At 42.2% G+C, this 17,297-nt stretch overlaps 1 protein-coding gene across 10 annotated transcripts in view; it reads right to left on the bottom strand.

Moving 5' to 3' along the window:
• lyst (lysosomal trafficking regulator) overlaps positions 1–17,297 on the bottom strand; it is a 51,034-nt gene that overhangs the window by 12,485 nt on the left and 21,252 nt on the right. For 5 of the 10 annotated variants that reach the window (XM_058651226.1, XM_058651225.1, XM_058651231.1 and 2 more), the window contains 22 exons: positions 15,773–16,709; positions 15,480–15,665; positions 12,813–12,969; positions 11,063–11,274; positions 10,880–10,946; positions 10,438–10,547; positions 9,428–9,797; positions 9,180–9,336; positions 8,912–9,085; positions 8,668–8,828; positions 7,675–7,865; positions 6,880–7,125; positions 6,233–6,406; positions 5,343–5,492; positions 4,845–4,982; positions 4,573–4,771; positions 4,359–4,487; positions 2,660–3,284; positions 2,098–2,278; positions 1,236–1,405; positions 717–947; positions 378–544 (listed from right to left, as the gene is read on the bottom strand). In XM_058651226.1, coding sequence (XP_058507209.1) covers positions 378–544; positions 717–947; positions 1,236–1,405; positions 2,098–2,278; positions 2,660–3,284; positions 4,359–4,487; positions 4,573–4,771; positions 4,845–4,982; positions 5,343–5,492; positions 6,233–6,406; positions 6,880–7,125; positions 7,675–7,865; positions 8,668–8,828; positions 8,912–9,085; positions 9,180–9,336; positions 9,428–9,797; positions 10,438–10,547; positions 10,880–10,946; positions 11,063–11,274; positions 12,813–12,969; positions 15,480–15,665; positions 15,773–16,709 — 5,132 coding nt within the window. The remainder of the gene's footprint in view (positions 1–377; positions 545–716; positions 948–1,235; positions 1,406–2,097; positions 2,279–2,659; positions 3,285–4,358; positions 4,488–4,572; positions 4,772–4,844; positions 4,983–5,342; positions 5,493–6,232; positions 6,407–6,879; positions 7,126–7,674; positions 7,866–8,667; positions 8,829–8,911; positions 9,086–9,179; positions 9,337–9,427; positions 9,798–10,437; positions 10,548–10,879; positions 10,947–11,062; positions 11,275–12,812; positions 12,970–15,479; positions 15,666–15,772; positions 16,710–17,297) is intronic. The other 5 variants (XM_058651229.1, XM_058651232.1, XM_058651228.1 and 2 more) reach the window with 4 other exon arrangements.

Here is a 17,297-nt window from a genome sequence, read left to right as displayed (position 1 = left end):
CTCTGAACTGCCATTCGGCACATAGGCACAACAGACAGGGCCTGTTCCTCAGTGTAAAGGCGCAGGGAAATAATTCTCGTGTTCACCAAGGTAAACTAAAACACACAGGCAGAAAGCTGGGGATCTATGAGTAAGCGCACACCTCCCCTCCGCCTCTCACCTGGTGCAACTCCAGAGAGATAGTTCTTCAATAATATTTTAAGAATGAATTACTTATATTCATGAACTTCCACTCTGTAGCTGTAGTTAATGAAGTGACAGACTGGTTATGTTCACCAGAGCTCGACAGCATCACAGTATCCAGAAATGCAGAGCAAAGAGAATGACAACAGTGATGTATTCTGCACATGTATTACATTTCTGAAATCCAGCCTCACCCTGTGTGCGACGCATCTTGCTGGTCTGCATGAAACCCAACAAGGTAATGAGGTCTTCGATGATGCGAAAGTACTGGGACCCTGATGAGCTGCAGGAGTGGATGGTCACGGCTACTAACAGCTGCTGGATGTCACACACCAATAGCTTGTAGTCATTTAGAGGGATACTGCAGAGGAAAGACAGAACAGTAAAATACAAAGCATAGGAAGTGTCTACCAGAATAAATGACTGGGATGAAACAGTGAGAGGATTATGATGATGACTCAAGGAGTCAAGACAAAATTCATGAACCAGTGGAGGAGGATAGAATGAATCATCCTCTGTTCTGGCAGCCATACCTGTTCTCCATGCCATTGAGGGTAGAGAGAGTGTTAAAGAGCACGTAGAGCAGCCCATGGTCTAGCAGGATGTCTGCCAGCTTAGGGCAAGCATTGAGAAGCTGCAACAGCATACACAATATGTTGTGCACCAAGGAGTTCTCATAAAGGGAGTTCTCAATAAGACCCAGGACTGGGATGATACAGCGTTTTCTGAATGGTGAGATATTTTCCATTTCCTCCAGGTCAAGACTGGAAGACATTAAGAGATAAAAAGAAAACATAAAAAAGATTGAAAAAAAATGAATGGCAAACATACACTAATACTTGAGCAGTGCATATATATATATATTGGAATAGTACGAGATATACCAATATTGCATAAGACATTATGGCTTAAAGTTGCAGTGCAAAACACGTTGATTTTTTACTGTTGCTGATGATTTCACAGTGCCTCTGTTTGGTCTTTGTAAACAGAAACAATGTGACATAATTTTTATATTGCAGTTTGAAAAACAAGTGTATTGCTTCTTGACTCACTCTTCCTCTAGGCCCACCGGCCGCCCAAATAGCATCTCCAGGAAGCATTCAAGCAGCCCCTGGCTGCCCTGATGGATATATAGCTGGTTGGCCAGAAGTGAGAAGCCATGGTTCTTCAGGAATTTCTCCTTCTGCTCCTTGAGAGCACGGCTAAAATAGGCATCCAACAGCTGGATGGAGGTGGGAGTGAGAACAGCACAGTATTAATGGGCAGCAAAGCTCAAATTTCAAATATACTCTCTTCATCCTATTTTTGTGGTTCACACTCATCCTTGATGTGATCATTAAAAGTTTTGTTTCTTACGATTAAGGTACATTTGAAAAAATATTCAACAAAGACAATTACACCAAATACGTGCTCAAAAACGTGCTAATACCAAGAGTTAAATTAGGTTAATGCAAAAACTGCCATGTCTGTACCACAAGAACTGGTCATTTTAGCATAACGATGGGAAATACAGAGGGTAGAAAAAGCAATCCTGGCTTATTAAGAGTCATTAAACTCTGCCTTCTAGCACTAGCACTTCTAGCTGCATTATAATAAATGTTACCATAAGCAAATGTTATTAATGTTTTACCTAAAGTTGCAACTGAAGTCTGCTTCTTGTTTTTTATTCTGTCTCTGCTTTTCAGAGAGCTTATTGTAACATCCAACTACACATGGAAAACTAGCCTAATTGGCATATTTACAGAAATGCATGATAGTTTCACTTGCTGTCTTCCCTTTGAATAACAAATGTGTGAATATGACTTTTGGGAATGATAATAGGCAAAAACACTGCACACTGGTGAGACCAAATTGAAATGAGTGCAAAAACACAGCTGCCGGAACAATCTGCTTTCAGACAGAATCTGGACCAACCTTCATGACTCCTTGCTGGATAAGAGGTGACGAGTGGTTGACAAGGACAATGAGAGCTTCTGGCTGAATGAGTTTGTCCATCACCTCCTCAAGCATGAGATCAGGCAACAGCAGCAAGACGCCTCTCAGAAGATCATAGAGGCCACAGCAGATCAGCACCAGGCAGTCCTCAGTACTGGACCTAAGCAACACTCACTTTAGATCTGTATCACTGTGTCTCTCAATTTAACATGTTTTAAAACTGTAAAGTACTGAATGTCAAAATAATTTTAAGTTCTACAGAATTTTAAATGATGTATAAATTCAGTGCACAAAATATAAAGCACCTACTATCAATTTACATTAAATACATTTTGTCCTAGACAGTCTGCTCGACTACTTAAAACATATCAACAAATTAAGCAGATCTGTTGAATGAAATGAAAACCCCTAAACAGCACTTCTTAAACAAAGAAAACAAGACCATAGTTTCACTTAGTAGGTCATGTAATTTCACAGTTTGTGAGGATTTTCAGTGTTCAGTTAAAACATTCCGCACATCTCGCTCTCATGGTAAACATACCTGTCACTGGACTCGGTTTTGCTGTGGGCCCTCTCATAGCCAGGAGAGTATGTGTAGCTTTCCCAGTCTTCAGGCATGGAGCCTCTCTCAGCTGCACTGGGCCAGCGGCCGACTGCCAACGAGCCATTTGGCGCTGGGAAAGCCAGGCCCAGGCTAGCAAGGTTACTATGGCTTCTTTGGAAAGACTGGATGCCTTTCAAACTGTCAGGGCGTCGTGGTGCCTCATCACTGGCCCAATCAAATCTGTCGTCAGACTCTGCCACACCCACACTCCCCTCCGCCAGACTATCCAGCTCCGCTGCTTCATCTCGCTCCTCCTCTACACTAATGGAGGGCGGACGTTGGGCTCCTCCCTCACCGATGTCATTAGAGTCACAGATGGTCTTGGCTGACTCACAGCTACTTAGGAGCTGCTCATCACCTCCACCTTTCTTGAGTGTTTCTGTGCTGCCCCGAGCCTGCTGAGTCGCAAGCGAGACCCTGTCACCTTCACTTGCCTCATTTAATTTACCGTGTCCAAGTCGAGGAGTCAGCAGTGGGGACGAGTATGGCGATGGTGCCACACTGGGTGGCCGTAACGACTGATCATCACCTCCATGTTCAGGGGAAGGAGCAGGGACATGGCCTGAAAAACACCAATAGGAACCAGCATAAACTATTAGACTATATCTGATAGACAGGGGGGGATAGGGAGAGAGGGAGAGAGAGAGACAGACCGACAGAGAGAGAGAGAGAGAGAAAGAGTGAGAGAGAGAGAGAGAGAGAGAGAGAGGGATAGATTTTCACCTGACAGTAATAACCTACATAGGGTTTTCCTGTATTTGTAGCCACCACTTTCTCCACGAACAGATAGAGTAGGGTTGGTCAATATGATCAGACAATAAGTAACTGCCTCTTTAAAATTAGTCAGACTTAAAGAAAATCTGTTTATAGTGTTATAATATTAAACTATTAAGAGGGAAAAAAATTAAGAACTTGTAAATGAAGGGTTAGGATATACTTAGGTAGATGAATCTGGGAGAAACATGGTTAGTAAGATAATGTTTATAGGATGTATAAAAATAATTAAGGATAAGGACAAATACCTGTATCACTAGACAAAATCTAATGTTTTTCTTTTTGCCCTAGCAGCTCCATTTGCAATGTCAGACAAACACATAAGATAACAAAGACATAAATACAATACAACTAGACACATTTACCACACAACACAATTAACTACACTGAACAATCACAGTGAAGAGAAAAATCCTTTTACCTCTTGAGCTTTTTTTAAGTTTTTCATTTGGGTAACCCTGCTAACCCTGTTTCAATCTGATCCTATTAAAATGTAGGACCCTCTATCTACTGCACGTGAAGAAGAGGTAGGGTTCAGTTTGAACATCAGGTAGACTAAATCTTAAAAGCTGGGGAAAGACAGAAGGAACCTTCATAAACACACACCTAATGACTTAATGCTCTTGCATCAGGTTTTTCCCCAGAACTAATGGTGTTAACATGAAAATAAGTGATGATGCAGCACTGAACATGTTAAACTATTTTTAGAAGGGTATTCCATGCACTCGTAAAAGCACGGCTGATCCATCCACTTAAAACATCATTCTAAGCAATACACTGGAGCTCGTCATCTAATTATCTTCGCTGTTTTGGATGCAGCCAGAGCTTTAAGGGCAGCATATTGTGGCTGAAGTAGCTGTACCTTCGTGGGGAGTATCAGTGAAGACGGTCGGGGAGAGTGACATCACAGAACTGCTGGCAGACTTTCCTCCACTGTTGGAGTGTCTCAGGGACATAATGGACTGCACCTTCTCCTGGTACAGCTTCCCATCTGACAAACATCAAAGGAACTCAGTGCATTAAATTAATGGCACTTCCATACAGAGATGCTGCTTTCAGCTGCACCACAACCTTACCTATGTGTAGTGAGAAGTAGAAGCTAGATGGAGTGTGGCAGACGTAGGTGTTGGTGGGTGGGTGAACAGCCAGCAGGAAGTTGTAGATCAGTTTGAGCAGGTCAATGTCTGGAGGTGAACCAAGCACCTCCTGGATGATTCTGACAAAAGACAAACAGACTTCCTGCGGGATGGCAGTCAGATGTTCATCCCGATGCTCCTTAAGAGAAACACAATGCTGTCAGTAATAGTTTAGAAAATAGAAAAGGTATTGTGATATTGAGTTGACCTACCTGTAACACCTGGCAGGTGAGTAGGAAGCGGTGCACTATTTCAGCATTGAGAAACTGACGAATGTTAAAAACCTGATGAGGGTGGTGTACCCTGATGAGGATCTCTAAGGCAGCAAGCAGTGTTTCCCACACTCCACACTGAGAGAAATGACCCAAATGGTGAATGAAAGAGAGAAAAACATGGTGGGGTTGAGCACACTAACACATCTCATGGTAACCTGTCCTGCTCAAAAAGCAACGTTGATGACTCATTATTTTAGCTTCTGTGATATATTAAACTTTGTGTGTTGTAAAAATAACATTTATAGTTCAAACTTATTTATTGATGACCTAGCCAGAGTGCATATTAAGCAGTGATCAGCATTCCCTCCTCACACCTGTGGGTTTGGTAAGTGATATTTTTAAGTCAGATGAGTGTGGGACTGAGAATGCCTCCTTATACATATAAATTATTCTATTTCTTTTTACTATGGTGCATAACTGCACTTTCAAGTTTACCTCAGCCTTAGCCCATATCTTCCAGTCCAACAGGATGTCTGAGAGAAGCCTGATGTCCTGCACCACAGCGATGGACTTGGTGTCCAAACGATACTGCCCATCCTCCCCCAGGATGAGTATGGGTCCACTGCAGCACCCATCCAACAGAGTCTACGGAGACAAAGTAAGGTCACCACATCAGAAATATAGCCCCTTCTACAGTCTATAGAATGTCCAGTGTGCTGTTCACATTCAGACACAGAGCATACTGATAGTCACCGTCTCTGTAGAAACAACTCCAGCAACGTGTACAACTAATGAATTCTTTGCAATATTTGTGAGAATGCCTATCAGTGTGTCAAAACCAATGTTATATACTCCGTGGTGGCCATGTTTATAATGAATTGCATTGAAGTCCATAATTTGGGACCAGATTCACTGCAGCAGTCATCAATATTGCAGTCTGAAGTCTAAGGTATGACAGAAACTTGCAGTCTTGGGAACAGCTGGTTGCTTGCCTGACAAGAGAATTAAGTTATGGTACAATAAAAGCTTCACTTTACTGAAATTTAAATGGTAGAAATAAAAAGCAGTGTTCGATAGTACACTGATCGGGCTATACACTTCACCATGTGAAAGGCAATCAGAGGTTCTGTGTGACTCCGCAAGAGCTCAGTGTTTCATCAAGTTAGACAGAACCTATTTCAGTACACAGCCATCACACAGATCAATTACGGACAAAGCCAGAGGGTCAAGTAACAACAGGGTCACCAATACCGGTAAAGAAAGGCACCAGAGTGAGACCGGCTCAGATTCATGGTGAAAACAAGTGCAGGTGAATATGTTTTACCGCACTGATCAGCAGAGTTTCTTGGAACAGAACACAGCACATAGTTCAAGGTGTGACTAACTTTCAGCATATGATATCCCACGATGCATTTGGACTTGATGAGGACTTGGTGGATCATAGAGTAGCCATGATAACAATCCATTTCATGAATGCGGTGTTGGTTAATCTTGGACAGAGACAGTAACACCTGCAGGGCCAGAGCCTGGGTCTTCTCACAGTCACTCAGTTCCACCGTCTGGATGGCAGGGAGCCAGAGATGAGAGATGAAAAAACAAACAGAACTGAGACAAACAAAAAAAAACGCTGCTAAAATCAATTCACACTGTTGCTGCTATAATAACTATGTAATCATAAAAGTACAAAAGGGCATACCATCAACCTTTGTCTTGAAAAGCAATATTTAACCATGGTCTCAACTAACAAATGCAACAGCAAGGTACAAATCAACATAATTATTTAGATCACACTTTTAGGAGATGAAAAGTGTAGCTTATAACACAGTTGTAACACAAAAAGTGCAAATTTATTCAAAACACTGGTGAGAACTTGAGCGTAGTGTTCTGTAAGTGACTTACCAGTATAATTGAGTTTGTACGCAAGATCTTAAATGTATTGTGTTTCAATACATTTCACAAATGCTAACAGACAGACAACTGGGAGTGCTGACCTCTAACTGTACAGCTTCATCAAGGATATGGATCATCCCACCTGTGCAAATAGGAAGACAAAATTCCCTGTTCCTCCAATCTTGTGGAGGACACTCTGGAGGCCTTGGGTTTCAGTGGGAAGCAGAGTCCTGAGAGCGTTGGGCTCCAGGGAAACACTCTGCACCTCTTTGGAGCTGAAGGGACGCTGGGTAACCACCGTCTTGGTTTGGCCTTTCAGCCTGATCACAGGCTCATAGATGGTGTAGACTTTGGGGCTGCCGGGGGCATACACGACTGCCAAGCTCTCCTGTGCAAAAACACAATTAATTGTCATCTTGTGACTTTATATTGTAATTTATATTCTGTATATATAATTGCTTTTTATTTAAACAAAGCCTTAAATAAGCCATACTAGCCCTGAGCATGGATGTATACACAGGCTATACGTGGTTAGAATGTTAGAAAGTATATAAGGATGTAGAGGGGAAATCATTCATTATTCTCACTTCCTTCTTTCTTGTTTCTGTAATTAGCACAGCTATTATCAACAAATCCATTAGCATTTAATGGGAGTAAAACTATTTTCAGTCTCACTGAAATAGCTGCAGCTAAAATGTAACAGCTTTTTCATTGGGAAAATATTACACCCTGCCATGCAGTGTCATTAATGAGAACTAACTGGGAGAGAATATTACACTGTGAAATCACATGATAAATAAGCCATAGGAATGCTTTGCTATGCTTATAGAGCACTTCAGTCTCAAAGAAAAGAAAACAGGGTTTAACAGTAGTGTCACTCTGCATTTTAACAGGAATTGGCTCCGTGTTTGTGTTTTGTGTTGTGTTTGTGACATACCACCAAAGCTGCCGTGTCCACATCCTTGCTCTTCATCAGAATTTCTCGTACATGGTCACACTTAAGCCCTTCCTGAGTGACAAACTTGGAGAATGTCCCACGTGGCTGGCCATATTTGCAGGGCATGATGGAGGTGAGATCAGGCCCATGGGTGTACAGGTAGAAGGCCTCTTCAGACCCTATTCGAGACCCTAAAATACACACCAACAGCATGAGCTTAGAATAAAAAACATTAAATGAACGTAAACATATAATTAAGGTTTGGTGCAGACATCTGGGGAGTTCTGAGCTTTGTTAGGGAATATCTTGGTATTTTATTTATTTTGTTAGGAATCCAGAAGAGTAAACTAAAATTTGATTGGTTCTTCCCTGGCCCTTGTTCAATCTTTTCAACAAATTTGGTGCAAAACACTTTAATATTTTCTGCATATTCCTGTTGACAAATAAACAAACACATATACATGGATGAAAACATCCCTTCCTGCTACAGTGATGCTAAGCGAGACCCCTCAGGCACCAGGGTGCACATTTTGATGTTTTATTTCTTATTTTCATGAATCTCGCAATCTTTTACAAAAAGAAACTGGTACCTATGATGAATTCCAATGAAAGCGCAGATGCTACAGCTTATATAAGGACATCAGCTGGCTTTCACAGGTCGAGGTCGCCTAGAGATGCAAACCATTCACAGCCAATTAGAGGCAACAAGAGAAGTATTCAGAAAGGCCCTAGAGAGAATGCCGAGAATTTACTGTGTGTCACACTAGTTCAGTCTTTTACAGACACTGGAGAGGGCACACTTTTGAAATATGATTGCACTGAAACATTTAGGTGTATTCTGTGTAAAAGGGAAAAGGTAGATGTCTCAGCTGTGAGCAGTACAGAGGAAATATATGATACCTGATGTTTTACAACAAATGTAAAAAATGTGTAAAGTGTTCATTGACAAATAATTACAGCCATAAATAAGGCAGATATTAAAAGGAGACCTACCATTGAAGAGAAGCACAGTGCCCATGTTCCAGCGAGCACCCTGCTTCAATATCTCTTCACAGGATGGCATGCAGTGGCCCAACATGCAGAAGGTTTTGTTGCTGTCAGAAGATAAACTCGACTTTCTAGGTAGGGTGTAGTCCAAAGAAACCTCACAGTTCCTAATTAAAGTAATAAGATGAAGTTAGTGTACACTATTTTACAAGTGCCAGTGTCTTACTGTTACATTACACCTGTTCCTCACCTGACACCACACACCCAAACAACCACACGGCCATGGATGTTCTTCTTGCCCTCTGGTTGCTGGGTATAAGTGAGGCCGAGGTGCTGCCACTGGCCCCGCCCAAGCAGTCCCTCACTAGAGTCTGCCTGAGCTAGCAGTCCTGCTTTTATCTCATCATTTGGGTCAATACAAATTCTGAGGGAACAACAGATCACAATATGTCAAGGTTAATGAGGTTAACTCATTGTTCACTTTCTACTTTGAGGCAACTGGCTACGGTGGAGCTCACCTGAATGTGAGAGAACCTGTTGAGAAGTCTGCCCACACTTGAAGCATCAGTGCCTTGGAGCCCATGGACAGAATGTGCGTGAGTCCTTCTTCTACCAAATTTGTCCCAGCCTGAGAGCAGCCATGGTGCAACTCGGCTGCAGGTAGGTTACTCTCTTCTTGAAAGTAATGAAAGGAACATCTCAAATCCAGCTTCAGTTTATGGTCATTAGGCATAAAAACAGTTTCAGTGAAGTGACTACTTCTTACCCTTGTCTCTGTCCCTGTCCATCTCCTCCTGCTCTGCTACCCTAAGCCACATAGAGGCGCTGAAACCACTAGCCATGTGGGGCCAGCAGTTCTGTCCTACTAAGGGCAAGTGCAGAGGAGCAGTGTGCCAGGGAGAGGAACGGAGGTGGCTTGCTCGGTACTCAGTATCTCCTTCTCTGCGCCCAGCAGAAAGCTTGCCTTTCCAGAGTAAACCAACACTTTTCCCTCCAGCAGCACCATTCTGTCTGAAGCCAGGGGACAGCGCAACTGGTGTTAAAGCCCCAAGGATTATTGGAAAGGTTAGGAAGTGGAGAGGTTCCATATTCATGTTGGCTTCAACAACTTGCAGGATACCGTTCAGTAAAATCTCCTGGTAAATAAAGTACAATAAAGTACAAGGTCAGTGAAAACAATGTGTCAGGATTGTATAATTAACTAGAAAAAACACTTGACAGTTGTGTGTTAATGCAGCATACAGTATATACATTTTGTAATAATCTAAATCCTTTTTCTTTTGACTTTTAAAAGTAGTGTAGCATTACAAGATGATAAAGACTACTAAAACAAGCTGCTTCTAAACCAGAAAACCTGCACAACAGTACAGAAAAGAAGTGACTGCCATCACAGATGTCTCATTTTCATAGACAGAAAACATACAGGTCACATGCCATTACATTCACATGGTTAAAAATAAACTTCTCCTTTTCCTTCTGGAAACATGTTTACTAGAGATTTGATTTGTTGATTAAAGTGTTGGATCTGTTCCCCACATACTGGTGTTAATTGTACATACAAATACAAACAATACAAAGTGGGCTCAGGAGAGCACTGTGTGACTTTGAGTTTTAACAAGAATTGAGAAGTAAGTGTGACAGGAAGGTTTGTCTAACAAATAAGTTCTTGTTTCTGATAAGCATCAGAGCGCAAGATACTGTGAACTTATCCGTGTCAACACCCTGAAAGTAAGCTAACAGTGCATTGCTGAGTGACTGATAGGGTTTGCTATTTACAGTAGGTGGGGTCTTCTCCAGGAAGAGGCGAATCAATAGAGCCAGTTCTTCCGCTGTGATTCGCTGGCTCACCATGGCAACCAACAGCTCCACTAGCACAGTCTGGCAATCTGAGTGAAGACCAATGAATGACATGCTATATCAACAGTATAACACTTGGGAATGCGCCAAAGCAGGACTGACAAAAGCATAAAACATCAGCACTGCCTGCTATCAGTGGAAAACAAAAAAATTTACATTAGATTAATGTTTTTATTGATATACTGTTGTTATAGACATACTGTATTTTGTGTTTTATCTACATAAGCCTGCAAATGTCTGAAATAGTACAACTAATGAACAAAGAAAAATGAGGAGAGCTTCAGGATACTGTTCATGTGTGACATCTAGGGAAAACAGTGAGAACACATAAGCCAAAAATAAGCTAGGAGAAATTACAAACCTGTAAAGGAGGGGTCCGTTTGGCTGAGGATGTTGTGAAAACCAGAGAGAATGGTTTTGACTCCTCCCTGTGCAACCATAACAGGGGGTTAGTCATATTCCTCATATAATATTTGAGGAGAGAAGTAAAACTAATTTCAATAGGGTAAGGACTGAGATGAGGAGAAAAAGTGGAATGTCCAACCTGGTCATAAAGCAAGGCAGCATTACGGTGGTTGGCCTTTACTGCATCCAGCAAACTATGAAACACGTGACTCAGAACATCCAGGTCTGGGGAGCCGCTGGCGAGAAGCTGTAGCTCCATCGTGCAGATCTCGGGGAATAACAGCATGCCATGCTGGGGCCCATCTGCCACTGCCACAAACTCACGCAGCAGGCCTGACTCCAGCTTTACTCCTAAAAGAACAATTAAAGACACCAGGACAAGATCAGAGACACAGCAAAAGACGCACACATAAACATGCTTCACATCACATTCACACATGCTAACACGTCAACACCCACGACTGTGAGGCATCAGCATCTTCATGACACACATGCATTCCCTGCTTCAGCTCCATCCTCCTATCATGGAGGCAGCTCATAAAAATGAGTTAGCCTCAATCCTGTGCTCAGCCTCAGAGCAGCATGGAAGTCCCCTCATAATTTACAGGGGAGCAGCCTCTCATGCGTCTTCTGGGACCTCCTTCTATTACTGAAGCTTGCTCTCCCTCACTCCGCACAAGTACACAGTTGGCATCCATCTACAACATACATATGCCCATATAAAAAAAACTGCTTTATCTTATAACTGCATAGCTCATACCCCATCTGTCGTCCCAGCCTCCCTTAGTGCCATTTGAGGGAAATTTAGATGATTGCATTTGGTCTGAGGTTTCATAGTATTTCACTCAATTAACCTCATTTAATATGCTGTATCAATGAATACAATGAGGCTAGTAAAGTGTTAACAGTTAAAGAGACTAAGAAACACACATCTGACAAAAACAACAGAGGTATTTTATGTCATGCACAGGATTATAAGAAGGTAGTAATTAAAAATCTTAATTTTGGCTGATAAAGAAAGAATAATTAAGAAGAGGTGTAATCATTTGTTTCTGCATTGGTTAGTTGAATATTTTATTTGTCTAGCATATTGTAAGTGTTGTAAGATTCACTTCAAGTCACTTGAAGTCACAAGATCCAGAACATGAGACCACAGTGTAGTTGCCCACAGTTGTAAAACAAAAAACAATGACTCTATTCTGAGGGGATGAAAAAGTAAAAGGGTGTAATCAGGCCACGTTCTTAAACTGTAACTGATGCAAAATGCAGAGGCAGAGCTGACATAAGACGCTGTTGTGGGGGGTGGGGATGGAGGGGAGGAGGCTGACATGTTTCTGCCATGTCATATTTACACAATAAAAGAATAGCCACAATATGGTCCATAGCCCACTAAAGGAGGATGTGGTTTATGACACAACACTAACAGTCCTTGCATACACTGTCTTACACTCTAAATTGCTGCAAAATGCTATTTGGTATAAATAAAGGTATAAAATCCTATACGATAAAAATTCCAATGAAAAAAATCTACTAAATCGACTAGTTCATGGGGGGGAGGGGCAAAGCTTCCCATGGCTAAATAAAACATGGCCTCTCAATCCATCAGTTGCTGGTCTGTTGACATTCATCAACAACAAAAACAAATGATGATGAAGAGTGTCTGAGGTCAAAGTAAATTTCAGACTTAACCCTGAGCAGAACAAGAGGAAAAATAAATGTAAAGCCGAAAGTTATAAGGCGTGAGGAAAACAATGTTAAACCTGTCGGAGCCAATGCTATTTGCAGTAAGGAGGTGTGTATTCTAGCAGAGAAGTAGTAGAAGTAGTAGTTGTTGTAAGAGTATGTATGTATGTATGCTGGTGTGTGCATGTGTGTGTGTGTGGACTTACCTTCTTCCTGCTTGGCCATGTCCTCGGGGTTGCTTTCGCTGTCAGCGTCGTAGCCCTCCTCCTCCCCAGGGGGCTTGACGGCACAGCTCTGCACCTCATCCACCTCCTCTGACAGATCGTCTGCTGGAGCCGCCCCCTCTGCCAATACCTGGAGCTTCTGACAGAAGGAGAGGGAGTGTGTACGCGAGAGAGAGAGAGAGACAGAGAGAGAGAGAGAGAGAGAGAGAAAGAGGGAGGGAGTGTGTTAGAAAGCGCAAGAGCAGGGTGTGTGTTTGTGTGTGTAAAATCTGAAATTTCAGTCCAGTTTAGTTGAAACTAACTCAAGATCATAAGTTGTCAAGTGGTTGGTGAGACAGTAATGATTTAACAAGCTCTAATAAAATGATTTCAGGCTATGTACACGGGAAGATTTTGGTCATATGATAAATATCAGCTGACTTATGCAACCCTCAAACAGCCTAGTTCCTTGAGGTGAAGAGTCAGCCATCATTTGTGCATGTAGACACACACACACACAAAAAAAACAGACACACTCTATGTTCACTGTAGATGCATTTCAGCCATTCTGTGAGACACTGGATCACATGGGTTAGACATTACTAAGTTTATCAAATCACAAGTATGACCACTTATGATGGGATCACACTTCTCTACTCTATATGTAAATACCAATTTTTTTTATCCAAAATTCAGATATCTGTTTTAACTGCACTTTTTCTAACCTTAAAAATCCATTTGAGTTCCAAATATACAGTCTAGAAGTGCATCAGATAATCTGAAGTAATTACTATTGTTCAGCAGAGGGTGCTCTGACCACAGCTTGGCCTTAGATCCATTTAAGGCCATTTTGGCCTTAGTCAACATGTATGCTCAATGCATCTTAGTAGTGTTCACAGCAGTACAAATATTAATACCAGGTTAATTAGTAGTTTCGATATTCAATTGCAAGTGAAGTGGACATTTCAAATAAAAGTCAGTGGAGGCTCACCATGAACCTTCATATCACATACTTGCAATGGTTGGGTGATCATTAAACTGCTGGACTCAGTGAGAAAGAACTAAGCTCTGAGGTAAATCTATTATATAAAAGCTAAATCCTCCTGTGTTGGAACAGGCTTAGTCAGACAGGCATTTTAAGACTTGTGGAAAACACATATATGGCTGTGAGATAGAGGGCACCCTCTACCAGGTTCCCTCCTATATTCCTTTCACTTATGAGAACAAACTAAAGCCGTTACATGTCTGGTATGAACCATATTATGGTCTTCAAAATCTTCAATTTATATAGCCTGTGAGTTTGTTTCTCATCAGTTTTGTCACTGTTTATAGAGACTTTGACAAATACACTTAGATTAAAATGATTTAATTAATGATCTCTTTGGATGCAAAGTTTCCATCGGCTGTTTTGTTGATCAGTTAGACAAAAGCTACTTAGCAAGATAGTCTGCGAGACCATACAAACACTATGTCAAGAAGCAGTTGGCAACAAGTGCAGGAAAGGTGATACTCTGTTAAAGGCATACAGCTGGTCTCATAGTCAAGACAGGGATCAAGTGGTGGATTTAAGATGCACCTAAAAAGGGTGGAAACTCAGATGTGTCATAACCTCTATTTGGGCCGGTTGATTCAAGGAAGACTGGACTTAGTAGCTTTGGAGCACCAGCATTGAGAGGATCAGAGGGAGACAGAGACTAGGCAACCAAAGAGCCTGGACCAGACAGGAGCAGACCACTGACCATAAAAATCACCTTGATCTCTGAAGAGTAGAAGTGATTTGCTTTAAATTCCTTATTCAGTAAGTGGATGACACTACCATTATTTTTTCTGTTAGGGCTCAGCCAAAACATCTGAAGCTCAGTGGTAGAGCGACTCTTCTTTCAACTGGAAGGTTGTGGATTTGATTCCCGGCTACACTTGTCTACATGTCGATGTGTCCTTGGGCATGACACTTAACCCCATATTTCTCCTGACGGCTGTGCCATCAGCATGTGAATGGATATGGGATGTGTGACAGAAAATGTGCTTCACATAGATGTGCTGTATGAATGTGTGAGTAACTGAGTGTGGATGTGTGAATGCAAAACTGTTGTGTAAAGCAGCTTTAAGTGGTCATCAAGACTAGAACAGTGCTATATAAATACAGACCATTTACCAGTTAGCATTGTCTGAAGAAATAATTCCTGTAGCACATACAGAACTGTAGCCTGAAGGCCTTATGCAATGGGCATGCAAACTATTGGAAGTAAGATGCAGCCATTTTATGGGTCAGTCTCTCCACCAAGCAGATCAACAAAGTAACCAAGAACATCATGAAGGCATCTAGAAAAAAGGACATCTCCACAGCTTTGGATAAATAGCGGTGCACCGTCTAATACAAGCAACGTTATGTTGCCCAACCAAGCCAGGTTGTGTTGTATGGGTGAGGTTGTATGACAATCAAAGAACGGAACACATGTTGACCTCTAGTTCTTTGCTGACAAAATAAATGCCTACAAAAGGTGTAAATATTTGCCTAAATTTATCAAGTCCTCTATTATGCTAGTCAAGTCGCAAAGAAATTTACTATGTGATAAACAGAAATGGAACCTTTTTTCATGACCCAAACTAGCTTCTATATATACAGAGCTTAAATAACTTCAGAAACTAAAAGGTGCATGTAACACTCACATGTTTTCCCAAGGCAGGACTCACCCTGTCTGGCTTCTCCTCAGGAGGATCAGAACAGGACGACACCTCAGCCATAGCAACTCTCAGGAGAGAGTCAAACAGAGGTACAGCAAGGTCAGAGTTCACCACACCTGAGCGAGAGAGCTGGTCTCTCACTTCCAGCAGGGTTTCCTGTACTGACTGGAGCTAAAGAATTAACAAAACATAATAGATTAACTGAGGCCAGGGTAAAGGCTTTTTTGTGACTGATGTGGGAAGGGTATAGCTGATTAGTTTTGTTTTGTGTGACATACCTGATAAGACAGTTCAGGCTCTATCTTCTGCAGGGCTGAGTTAGCACTGTGTAGACAAATAGCCAGTAGAGCCTCAAGCAATCGAATACTTTGAAGTTGCCACTCCTCCTCCAGCTTCTTTGCAGGATCTTTGTTCTTAGCCTCAGCAGGAGCATGGCCAAGGGTGTCTGGTGTCTCCTCCCGACACAGAGAAGTGGCTGGCACTGTGGACTCAGGGCTGCCTTTGCTCTTACTATCCCTCTTCTTCTTTGCTTTTCCATCCTTGGTCTTACAGGCAAGTTTCTGAATAACCATGACCATGAGGCGCAAACAGACATCAAGCCCACCAAGCCTGAAAAACTGCCGCTGAAACAAGGGGCTGGCCAGGTAGATCCACCGACACACTGACCAGACATCTGCAGCACGTTGTACCTGCTCTTTGGAGGGCAGAGCTACACTATCTGGGGACAGGTAAGGCAGCCGCCCACCAAGAGGTTCACTAGCTGTACTATCATAACCTGAGGTGTCTTCAGAGTCATTAGCCGAGTCCCGGTCAGAATCTGCCTCTTTGCTGACACAGAGGAAGGCCACACAGAGAAAGAGGTTGATTACATGGAGATGCGTCTCAGCTCGGCCACGCCCTGGTCCTCGGCCATGCCCACTCCGGCTTTTGTGATGTGGATATGCCACTTTTAGGCCTTCATAGAACTTGCTGAGGCTCTGCGGGCCCTCTCCAGCCACTCTGGACCCTAATTCTTCAGCAAGACCCAAGACTGCCTCTGTTTCGTCTCCATCGGCACACTCCAGCTCCTGAAGCACTCCATAAGTCTGTTGGTGTCCAATCCCTATGATCAGAGTCTCAAAAACCTTTAGAGCCAAAGAGCGCGTCTGGTCCAGGTAGACCAGCTCAGTCACCTGATTGAGCCCATTACAACTGATGAAGAGGTCTCGTATCACCCTGTAACATAATAAAAACATTATAAAATCAGTAAGAATATGCCAACCAATGACACCATTTTATACTTCAAAGTAAAGATAAGGAAGAATACATGTCATGTATTCTTCCTCGTCTTCCTGATTAAAGAAGAACTATGCAGGGATTTTACCACAATTTAACAGTTTCAGAGTCATTAATTGTGATGTTTAATTGGCTTGTTGTGGGGAGATTAGAGCTGTCTCCACTCCCCCCTACCGCCTGCTAGTGGAAAGCCAGCCTTGCAAGCTCAGGGCTGCCAACCTGAAGTCCTCAGAATCGGAAGGTCTCACTAAGTCTCTGGTCTCATGAGAAACACAAAATGTTTCATGGCACTACACACACAAACCCTAGCCAGAGAAAAAGGAGAAAGGCGGCTTGCAAGAAAGACTTGCAAAGTTCTGCTTTAACTTCAAGGACAAACAGTATCTCTAAATAAATGACTCATTTTTTTTTTACAAATATGGTCAACATTTCACACAATCTTGCCATAGTTTACGCTATATTCAGTCATTTGCATTTGCTTTGTTATATATTGAGATTGTTGTCTTGACAGTTTTACTGGGCCTTTTT

Source organism: Solea solea, chromosome 15 (genome assembly GCF_958295425.1).
Source record: "Solea solea chromosome 15, fSolSol10.1, whole genome shotgun sequence".
NCBI lineage: Eukaryota > Metazoa > Chordata > Actinopteri > Pleuronectiformes > Soleidae > Solea > Solea solea.
The sequence above is the reverse complement of the archived record's forward strand: the minus strand, read 5'-3'. Positions and strand labels throughout refer to the sequence as shown.